Genomic DNA, 12,032 nt, shown 5'->3' on the forward strand with positions numbered 1-12,032 from the left:
CCACGCTAAAAAAAGGCAACAATCAGAGAAAATTTAGTTCAAGAGGAGATAACATTGAAGGCACAAGATGAAAGCCAAATTGGCCCATTTCACTATTTAAATCATCTAAAGAAAATTAACATAAATCATACAAGGAAAAAAGCCATGCACATGCAAGTGATCAGATTGAACGCCATTAAACTTTTTGGATGGTAACTAAGTTACTTGTACCACATCAGTTACCTGGAAAGCCACATGTATAATTTCTCTGTTGATTATATATTTGGATACAGTTCATAATAACAAAAGATGCCACCCACAGAAATTTTCAATTCTGTTTCTTCACTGTGCCAGGATACTTCAATTTCATCACTATTTTGCTCGGTTACAGAATTTCAGTAAAATATTTACACAATACACAGCAGCAATTTATTTTTCAGGGTGTAGTTTATGATAGCATCCTGAATGCTCATTATCTGAACCATAGCATTTTAGTTTAACACAGTGACAAAATGGCTTAAAATAAAAAAAATCCATCTTTTACAGTGGGCTGATACGGTACAGACAGAAAGTACATATTTTAGAAATACTCAAAATACCAAATAAAACTATTGTGCCGAGCTAGGTACCCCTTTTTATTAATAAATGTGCATAGTCAGTCTTCAGACCACAATGTTAATCTGGAATATTTCAATGATGGCAGTGGCCTTCAGGGTAGTTTTCTACAAAACAAGTTTCATTATAAACACAGTCTTTATGTTGCAGCTTATACAATCCTATGAAAGTCAATGGGCTGGATTTTATGCACCTGCGCGGCGGGCAAAAAAAAACGGTGACGCGGCACCATGCCACTGTGATCTTCCTTGTGGAGGCCCACGATAATGTGCCGGTTGGGTCGCCCACCCCCCCCACCCCCCTCGCCAATCAGGTGGAGGGGGCGGGCTCTGACACCGGCAATGGCGTTAGCTGCCTGTGTGCAGACGCTGGCGCCATTTTTAAAGAACAGCCAGCCTTGCTGGCTAATGTACATTATAAAAATTTTTACCCCACACTGTACCAATCAAAAATCTATAGCCCCTTTCCCATCCCTCCCAATAACAATTAAATTCACCCCTTCCCACCATCCCCTACACAAGTACTGTAAATCTGACCCTGTCTCTCCCCCCAACCCAGAACTAAAAATCAAAAGCTCCCACCTTCCCCACCACTGCGGTGCCTGCTTTCCCCAGATGGGAAAGTGAAGGCGCGTGAGTGCTGGCTGCCGTTCAGAAGATTGTGGCCTGACGCTAAGATTGGAGTGCATTTTATTTAAATCTATTCATGTGCTTAATTTGAATATTTTAATCTGGGCCCCGTCACTCAACGGCCGGGGTGGGGGCCAAGCAGCCATGCAGCCGCCAGAAAGATCGGGCCCAGTCCTCCAACTTCAGGCTCCACGGCAGACTACTGCCAGAACTATCTTCCAGCGCCCCGCCATGGAGCCCGCGTCAGGAGCTCAGTAAAATCCCAGGCAGTATGTTCAACCAGCTTTAAGGCATCGTTACATTCCTTTTCCCCCGAATAAATTTTTATTTGATTGCCTTCCTTGTTACTAACGCAAGTAAGCATCAGCCAGCAGCACATCATTATTGTAAATGGCAATAAAATCACATAGTCCGGTTCTGTAGGTGATTTTTTTAGTATTGTGGATTACATTTTTTTCCGCATTTTCCCTTTGCCTCTACCAAACGCCATGCTCTTCATTTCTCTTACACGTTGATGATTCTTAAGCTTGAGTTTCTTCATTCCTCCCCGTTGCAGGAACTGATTTTTTTCTTTTTTCTTTCTATTTTTCAGAATTTCAGCTTTGGTCTTCAGCTCTGAGCACACTCCATGCTGTTGCCCTTGTTTTCTTGGGAAGGAACTAGAGTTTCCTCTTCCACCTGTAATGTTATACATGTTGATTATTCTTTATCATAGTACAATCAGAACATTACATTATAGAAACTGGCAATTTGACTCATCATGTTTGCGCTGGTATTTTTTTCTAGGAGCCACCTACTCTACCCATACTCTTCAATATAGCATTCCTTTGGAGAAATGTGGCATGACACCTGTGGGAAAGGGGGGAGACTTTTTTTCTCTGTATGGGAGGGGCGAAGTGGGGTTAAAACGCTGTGGATTGGTTGGGGTTGGGGGGGGGGGGGGTGATGGAAATGGGTAAAGGACAAAAGGTGACCAACTTTTGGTGGGGGGGCAGCGGGGAGTCAAAATTTTTATTATAGGAATTCTGGGGGGGGGGGGGTGGGGAAAGGGCAGGAATGTTTTAAAATGCCATTGGGGGGGGGGGGTGGAGGGGGAATGAATTTAATGGTAATTTAATTCCATTTTTTCATAATTGAACTGACTTGGCCCTTTAATGTTTAAATCTCCATTGAGGGCTGTAAGCCCTTTAAAAATGCCGGCAACAGCTCGCCTGTCCCCTTCATGTCATCGCAGAGGGGTGGGTGCCGTGGCCATGCAAATGAGCTGCCGCAATTGAAATCGCAGCGGCTTCGTGACGTGACGCACGTGTGCATGGGCTGCATTTTTTTTTTTACATCCGCCGCCTACTTCAGTGGCGAACTCTTAAAATGCAGCCCTGTCTCTCCATAACAGTAACTCCTCATCCCTGCTAGGATATGAAGGTCTGCAGCCTTTCACAACAGTCATCATAATTTGCCATACTTACAATTTGGTGTCCTCAGCAAATCTCAGTATTGCTCCCTCAAATCCTACATCAAATTTATTTCTGTATATGGAAAGAACAGGTCCAATAGGATCCAAATCCAGATTCTTGCACGTATGCAAGAACTTCCCAACACATCCAAGTGGAACAAATCTTTCCAGTCCAACTAATTTCCTTTTGCCCTGCAACCATCCCTTGATTCACAAGGTCACAGTTTTAATTATTTTTCTGTAAGCCTCTTATATGATAGCTTATCGCATGAAAATGCATGCAAACCACACAAATTAGATTTCCATCAAAAAAGATTGGTGCATTACAGACACACCAATTTTCGAATTCCTAAAAACTAATTTTTGTTCCACTTATAAACTTCTGATTGGAAATTAGATCCAAGGGTAAAAAAATATCATCTGTTCTGAATTTTGATGTTATATCACCACTTTAAATAGGCTGGTCTTCCGTTTTCTGGAGGTCCAGTGATATATGAAAATGCTGCGTTCTCTTTCCTACAGCATCCGTCATTCAGCATCCCACAGCCCTCATATCTGGCATTGTGTGCGACTCACCACCACCCCAGCTCTCCTGCCCTGCACATCCCACTTCACTCTAATCTACTTGCTGCAGTATTCTCTTTAACCCTATTCTGCTCTACTGCCTGTTTTCTGTTGTGCTTTGCTCCAAACATCTCCCTGCCATGTGCCCTTCTCCAGCTCAAAATGCAACATAATAAACATCACAACTACACCCTAGTCCATCCATGAGAAGTACTAAGGGAGATCAGCTACTAAATGATCATTTGGTAAATGATATTTACCAAACCAAAATATATCATGCATGACATGGCAGAAATATGACATGTTATTGCTGAAAATGCAAACTTCATAAATATTATTTACTTAATTCTTTAAAGATGTGCTTAAGATGTACAGAACTTTGTTTTTCAATAGTCCTTCCCAAACCTTTTCTTAGTTATTTACGTAGTTATAGGAATTTGAGAGAGTAAATAACAGATTAGGCAATCCATCTGGCTGGTACAAAAAGTCTCTCAGATCATCTACTCTATTAAATATCTATCTAATTGTCCCTCAAATTTTAACACACTATCTGCCTCACTGTTTTCCTGGGCAGTCCATTCCACACACGCATTGCATATTATGTAAAGTATTAGGGACAGATGGTTTAGGAGCAGGAGTAGGCCATTCAGCCCTTGCAGCCTGCTCCACCACTTGATATCATGGCTGATCTGGTTGTGGTCTCAACTCCACTTTCCTCTCTGCCCCCATAACCCTCGACTCCCTTGTCTATCAAAAATCTATCTAACTCAGTCTTGAATAAATTCAAATGACCAAGCCTTCACTGCTTTCTGGGGGAACAGAATTCCACAGAATAACTACCCTCAGATAAATAATTTCTCCTCATCTCCGTCTTAAAAGGGAGACCTCTTATTCCTAAACTGTGTCCCCTAGTTCTAGTCTCCCCCACAAGAGGAAACATCCTCCCAGTATCCACTCTATCAAGTCCCCTCAGGATCCTTTATGTTTCAATAAAATCACCTTTCATTTTTTGAGCCTCCACTGGGCATAGGCCAAACCTCTTCTACCTTTCTTTATAAGATAAGCCCTTCATCCCCAGAATTAGTCGAGTAACCTTCTCTGTACTGCATCTAACACAATTATATCCTTTTTCAAATAAGGAGACCAACACTGTACACTAACATTTTGTGATTCATGTACCAGGACACCCAGGTTCCTCTGTACAACTGAGTTCTGCAATCTCTCACCATTAAAATGGTATGCAGCTTTTCTATTCGTCCTGCCAAAATGAACAAAGTCAAATTTTCTCACATTTTTCCCCATTCACTTAACCTATCTATAATCACTTTGTAGACTCCTTACCTCCTCTTAACAACCTACTTTCCTTCCTATCTTGTCCTCATCGGCAAATTTAGCTACCATACACTTGGTCCCTTCATCCAAGTCATTTATATAGATTGTAAATAGTTGAGGCCCCAGCACCGATCCCTGTGGCACTCCACTTGTTACAGTTTGCCAACCTGCAAAATACCCATTTATCCCTACTCCTCTGCTTCCTATTAGCTAACCAGTCCTTTATCCATGCTAATATGTTACCTCCTACACCATGAGCTCTTATTTTGTGTAGCAGCCTTAGATGTGGCACCTTATCAAATGCCTTTTGGAAATCCAAGTACACCACATCTACAGGTTCCTCTTTAGCTAGCTTGCTTGTTACTTCCTCAAAGAACTCTAATAAATTAAAACTATTTCCCTTTCACAAAACCATGTTGACTCTGTCTGATCCCATTATGATTTCCTCAGTATCCTGCTATAACCTCCTTAATAATGCATTCTAGCCATTTCCCTATGACAGATGGTAGGCTAACTGGCCTATAGTTTCCTGCTTTCTGTCTCCCTCCTTTCTTGAACAAAGGTGTTACATTTTCTATTTTCCAATCATCTGGGACCCTTCCAGAATATAAGGAATTTTGGAAGATTATAACCAAAGCCTTTACTATCTCTGCACTCACTTCTTTTAAGACCCTTGAATGCAGGCCATCTGGTCCTGGGGACCGGTCAACCTTTGGGTCTAATAGTTTTCCCAGCACCTTTTCCCTTGAGATGGTGATTGTTTTAAGTTCCTCTCTCTCTTTCGCCTCTTGATTTTCAAGTATCTTTGGGAAGTTTTCTCAATCTTCTAGTGAAAATAGACATAAAAAACCTGTTCAACGCTTCCACCATTTCCTCGTTTTCCCATTATCACTTCCCCAGACACTCTCTCTGTGCACCTGCCCTCCTGAGTCTATGTCCCCATTTCTAGAATTTGTGACTATCTTAAATTGAACCTCAATTTAGCATATCTATTTCCTTCCGATATCATTTCTAGTTAAAAATTTTAATATATTTCACAAGATTATAAAACAAATGCTCAAGGGCAGCACTACAACAAGTGAAAAGATATACAATTTTAACAAAATGTTGAACTGCAGCAATACTTTGAACCTAAGTACTACCATAGACTTTCCTTACTCTTAATGGACTATAACAAATTTTGCACCAATAAACATTCAGTAGCACAGTTCTTGGTCTAATACAAGGATGTTTGAAACAAAAAAATTGCATTGAAAATATATTTACTAACATTTAGTTTTTAACCAATACTTTGGCACATAAAGATAACAAACGTTAATTGGACTGTTCATTGGAATATTGTGAATGGCAGCTAGTTTATTAAAAAAAAAGTCCCTTTATAAAAAGTAGCCTTACCTCGGCTACCTTTCTTATGCCTGTGATTCCTTTGCTCTTTTCCACTTTCATCATCGGACATTCTTTCATCAACCTTGTACTTTTTCTTCCATTCCTCATAGCTATATATTGCTGGTCATGGAAATTGAGATATTTTGGATGGTTATTTTTGTTTTTACCATTTTACGCTCAAATCTTGAATATGTACTGGCTAAAAATGAGTGAAATTTTAAACAAAAAAAAGTCATGCTGCTCAGTTGGGTATAAATCATTTCTGAAGCGCTCAGGCAACATTTGTTTGAATTCAAGATTATAGAAAAGTTCTTTTGACGTAAGTTACAGCACTTGTAAAATTTCTACATTTTCTCCCTTAACTACCTTTTAAAAGTTACCAGTTGTTTTTCAACAGTTATACTACTACCATAGGTGACTGTGAAAGGGGACAGTGGTACATTTAATTAGTGGTCAAAATATATATTCATCTGAATCACAGAATGATAAAGAACAGGAAATGGCCATTTGGTCCATCCTGCCAGTATCTGCTCTTTGGTAGACCTATCCAATTAATCCCACTCCCCTAGTCTTTCTCCATAAGCCATGTAATTTCTTTCCCCTTCAAACATCTATACAATTCTTTTATGGAGTGTTACTATTGACTCTGCTTCCACCATCCTTTCAGGCAGTGCATTCCAGATCACAACAATTTGCTGTGTAAAAACATCTTTCCTCATGTCGCCTCTGGTTCTTTTGTCAATTATCTTAAATTTGTGCCCTCTGGTTATTGACCCTTCTGCCAGTGAAAACAGTTTCTCCTTATTTGCTCTATCAAAACTCAAGATTTTGAACACAAATTTCCTTAACATTCCTGCTTTAAGGAGAACAACCCAGTTTTTCTAGCCTCTGAACAGAACTAAATACCCTCATCTCTGGTTCCATTCTAGTATATCTCTTTTGCACCCTCTCCCAGACCTTGACATCCTTCCTAAAATGTAATGGCCAAGATTGAACACAATACTCCAGCTGAGGCCCAACCAGTGTTTTATATAAAGGTTTGAGCATAACTTCCTTGTTTTTGTACTCCATTCCTCTTTTAATAAAATCCTGGATCCCATATGCTTTTCTAACAGTCTCTCAACTTGTCCTGCCATCTTCAAAGATTTGTATACATACCCCCTGTATTTTTTTGAATTTGCTTTGATCTAGAATTTCTGTTCTCTATGACAAGTTATATTTAGGCTATTTTCAGCCTCCTTGAGTCCAAAGTACTAAATTGTCATGTACTTGTGGGGATTGGTTCAGATGTACCCATCTGAATGATGTGCCAATGGTCTTGATTCCTAACACCAGGTAATGTGATGATACCCTCACATAGCAAATTTCAAATTTAAGCCCAATTCTTTAGAAGAAAAAAGGGACTATGAAACATAGCCTGTAGATTTCTCTTATATAAGGGATGGGGGATGGAGAAGGAAGGAGCTAAGGATGTCTGCCTTCATTACAACAGCAGACCTCTGGATGCAGACCATTTGCCTATCCTTCTGACTGAGGAATTGCACATGGTGTTAAAAGGTGGGAATATAAACCAAAGCACATAGAGACTGATAGGGAGGCTGTTCAGCCCATCTTAGTTCCTCCGTCCATTGACAACCCTCCCCACATCATAACATCCAATTGGTTCTAAAATCATTCCAGGGTTTTTGCCTCCACTATGTAGTTTGGAAGCCAATTCCATGTATTGATCGTTGTTTGTAAAGAAAAACATCTTGATATAAGTAAGTTTGCTATTACTTTTCTGAGACCATTTCCCCATGTCCTGTTCTTGCAATTTAGTTGAAAGCAATTTTCCAGATGTATCTTTTGTATACATATACAAAATCACTTCTCTGATTTCAAAGCCAAAAAGCCCAAGTTTCGCCTGTCTTTTTTAAAAAAATAACTCAACCTTTGACACCGGGATCAACCTTGTGTCTCTCTGTACACAGCCTCCAGTGCTTGCAAGTCTCCTTTATATCTACTTGATCAGAAGTGGACACTGTATTCAAGCTGTGGTCTCACAATGGAACAGATGTAGGCTACCCAGCCCTTCAGTTCCATCAATTAGATCATGGGTGATCTGTACTTCTATTCCTTATACCTTCCTTTGTTCCATATCCCTTGACACCCTTGCCCAATAAAGATCTATCAATCTCAGTCCTGAAATTTTTAATTGATCCAGCATTCACAACCTTTCGAGTAGCAAGTTCCATATTTCCATTAGCCTTTGTGTGAAAAGTGCTTCCTGATTTCATGGCTTGGCCTTACTCTAATTTTAATATACCCCCATGTTCTGGATTCCTCACCAGAGGAAGTAGTTCCTCAGTACCTACCCTAATCAATTACTTTTTTATGTTAAATACCTAGATTAGATCACCCCTCAACTTTTTAAAATCATGGAAATACAAGCCAAGCTCTTGCAACCTGCCCTCAATTAAAACATTTTAGCTCTGGTATCATTCTGGTGAATTTCCACAGTATTCCTTCTAAGGCCAGTGCATCTTTCCTGAGGTTTGGTGCCCTAAACTAATACTGACCAAAGCTCTGTACAACTAATGTATCATTTCCTGATCAGAGTACTATACAATTTCACTTCTCCTAAATGAGGAGCTCAAAACAATGCGATACAATTTGATCTACTTCAGATTTAGGTTAAAACAAGCTCCAACAAAAATGTAATAGTGAGCGAAATGAAGCCCAATAAAAAGGATACATGTTTTTTTTGTATGAAGCATTGATGTATCTTCCACTTTCAGTCTTTATTTTCTTATTTTCCTTGCCATTGTTCCTGACAAATCGCTTCTTTTTACGGTCCCTACAAAAAAATTTCAAGAAATATTCGTGAATTGAATTCCTAGTCTTCTTGAGATTAGCACCTACAGCACATTAAAAAAAACTCTATTTAGAAATTCATCAGAGTATTGACAGCTTCAATCTAGGCAAGTAAAAGGAAAGAACAGTTGGCCTAAACTGGTGTTGAAACTGCCATTAGACAACAGTTCAGGCTACAGCATTACTATTATTAATTTTGTTTCAAAGGCTGTTTGGAATAAGACATTTCTCATTTACAACTTCTTTTCAAAAAAATTATTTGGTAGAATAAAAAAAAATCAAGGTGACCAAAGACCTAATAAGTGCAATGGGAAAGGTGATGGGGAATTTTCTAATGTTTTGCAGTACATGAATTTTTAATGGATCAGAATTGCTTTCAACAAGTTTGTGAATATCTCAACTATGCAAGTTAGATTGTCTGTAAAGGGGGAAACAAAGTGGGGCATTTACCATAAATTAAAAATTAAAGAAATCAATTCAAAATGGGACTAAAGGTTGCATTTTCCCCCCACCCATAATTAAGCATTCTCCTCTTCTTATTGGCAGATAACATTAAAAAAATGACATGCACACATTTGTGAGGACAAGAATACTTGAGAATGTAAGATAGATGCAAATCAGGGATCATTTATAGGTAATTTATCTAAAATGTGGGCTTCCCGAGGCCCCGCATGCCACTGTAGTGGTCTCAAATCAGTAGCCTGTCGTAAAGATCTGCCCTATATCTCAGATTAATTTGAGATTACTGGCTTGTACATTGTATATTCCTAGCAACTTTTGGCAGTTTGGCAAAAGAAGATTCTACTCACATTATGTGCAAGTGATTAAATTCTGTCTATTCAAGATCTATTTTGAACAATGCCCAGTAGCAGGCATCAAATAAATTCACTAGCAGTTATGGCATGAAAGTACATTATAAACAATTCTTACCATTTCAGCATTTGTTTCTTCTTTTGCATATCTTCTGCTTCATCTGCCATCAAGTCCAACACAGCTCCAGATGCCTCCTGCTCAAAGGTGGTACCCTCCCCACTTAAACTTAATCTAGGTTCAAATGAAATAAAAACATGGGTTAAAAAAATTCCTGTATAACTTCAATGAACTATACAATTGAAAACATTGGTTTGACAAGCAGAGTAGTAAAGAAGGGATATTGCTACTGTGGATTCCATTTCCAGACAAGTAGCCACTACACACATTTTCAGATTTAACGATCACACAGGATCATTTAACTATGGACACCAACTATACCCTTGCACTCTCTGAAATATTAGATACAGTGTACAACATAGAAACAAGCAATTTGGCCTAACTAGTCTATTCTGTCACTTATACTCCACATGAGCCTCCTTTCACCTTACTTCTTCTAACCCTATCAGCATAACCTTCTGTTCTTTTCTCCTTCAGGTGCTTGTCTAGCTTCCCCTTAAATACATCTATGTTACTTGTCTCAACTACTCCTTCTGGTAGCATGTTCCACAATCTTACCACTCCTTGGGTAAAGAAGATTCTCCTGACTTCCTTATTGGATTTAATAGTGACTATCTTATATTTATAACCTCTAGTTGTGGACTCTCCCACAAATGAAAATATTTTCTTTATGTCTATCCTGACAAATCCTTTCATTATCTTAAAGAGCTCTACTGGGACACTCCTCAGTCTTCTCTAGAGAAAACAGCCTCAGCCTATTCAGCCTTTCCTGATCAGATCTGGTATCACCCTTGTAAATCTATTTTGCACCTTCTAGATCCTTTTTATAATATGTAGACTATAAATATACACAGGACTCCATGTGGTCGAACCAAGGTCTGACATAAGTTTAACCAACCTTGCTACTTTTCAATTCTGTCCCTCTAGAAATATACCCCAGTGCTCAATTTACTTTTTTTTTAAACTGGCCTCATCAACCTACGTGGCTCCTTTTAGAGATTTGTGCATATGTACCCCTAGATCCTTTTGATCCTCTATCCTGTTCAGACTCTTATTATCTGAGTAGTACGTTGCCTCTGTGTTCTTCATACAAAAATGCACCATTTCACACTTATCTATATTGAAATGTATTTGCCAATTGCATACCCATTCTGCAAGTTCAATAATACTGTACAAAATAGATGTAAAGAAGTTTTTTTCTTCACAAATGAACTGTTTCCTTCATTTCATTTTAGTCACAATGGGAGAGATATCTACAGATATTTATTATTGGTTGTCTAACCAATAAGCATTCCATTAGATTAGGAAGGAGACCACCTGTCCAATTTTTTGCCTCTAACAGATGAGTAAGCTCAATCCCCGATGAAACATGAGGTGCAACTGTTTATGTACACCTTCAAATCAAAATAAGTTTCTGATTGTGCAAGACTACTGCACTGCAAACACGGAATCATAGTCAAACACGACCTATCAAGTTAATACAGAGGAGGAATAAATAAATATAACCATATTTATGGGCCATTTAAACCCATGCCACAATGCGGTTCATTCACTATTGCATGGTAAACTAACTGGCATAGATATTTCAGCATGGTGTGGCACTGGCACTTCACTGATCCCCCTTTCCAGTCATTAACAGTGTCTTACCAGTGCTTTATTATTTTATCACCTCTAAATAATGAGAAAGACCCTTTGAAAGGGAATGTAAGGCAGAATCAAGGAATACAGTTGGAAAAATGTGCTGAAAATGCTGTAGCAAAATAGTGGGCAAATAAAACAGAAAAGTGCATAGAAAGCCTAAAACATGGAAAAATATAAAATATTAGAAAGATACAAACAAAGGAAAACCAGGAAAAATTGTTTTAAATTCTCTGGGCTACACAACCAAAGCAAACAAAACTAATTTTCACCACACTTCTGTAGAAATGTGCTGCCACTTGCTCAATACTTTCAGGCTATGATGTGGTTGAGATTGGGTATCGAATTGTGTGGATCAATGCCAAACATTTCATGACACTATACAATGGACTCTAACAAATGACCTCAAAAAAAATCACAGAATCATAGAATATAGCCTAGAAGGAGGCCATTTGACCCATCCTGTTTTTTGAAAGTTATCCAATCATTTTCATTCCTGTGCTCTTGCCACATAGCCCTGCATACATTTTCCCCTTCAAGAATTTATCTAATTTGTTTTGCAAGTTACTACTGAATCTGCTTCCACTTAAATTTCTGACAAATTCCAGTTTCTAACATCATCTATCCAATTGTTCCACTAGTCATCCAAAAGC

General features: G+C 38.8%; 1 protein-coding gene across 1 annotated transcript in view; it reads right to left on the bottom strand.

Moving 5' to 3' along the window:
* Positions 1–32: 32 nt before the first annotated feature.
* Positions 33–12,032, bottom strand: part of ddx54 (DEAD (Asp-Glu-Ala-Asp) box polypeptide 54) — a 44,351-nt gene continuing 32,351 nt past the window's right edge. Inside the window, exons 17-20 of the mRNA XM_068055113.1 lie at positions 9,742–9,855; positions 8,693–8,794; positions 5,968–6,068; positions 33–1,901 (exon numbers count right to left, since the gene is read on the bottom strand). Coding sequence (XP_067911214.1) covers positions 1,669–1,901; positions 5,968–6,068; positions 8,693–8,794; positions 9,742–9,855 — 550 coding nt within the window. The 3' untranslated portion in view covers positions 33–1,668. The remainder of the gene's footprint in view (positions 1,902–5,967; positions 6,069–8,692; positions 8,795–9,741; positions 9,856–12,032) is intronic.

The sequence above is a fragment of the Heterodontus francisci genome, chromosome 23 (assembly GCF_036365525.1).
Source record: "Heterodontus francisci isolate sHetFra1 chromosome 23, sHetFra1.hap1, whole genome shotgun sequence".
In the NCBI taxonomy this organism is placed as follows: Eukaryota; Metazoa; Chordata; class Chondrichthyes; order Heterodontiformes; family Heterodontidae; genus Heterodontus; species Heterodontus francisci.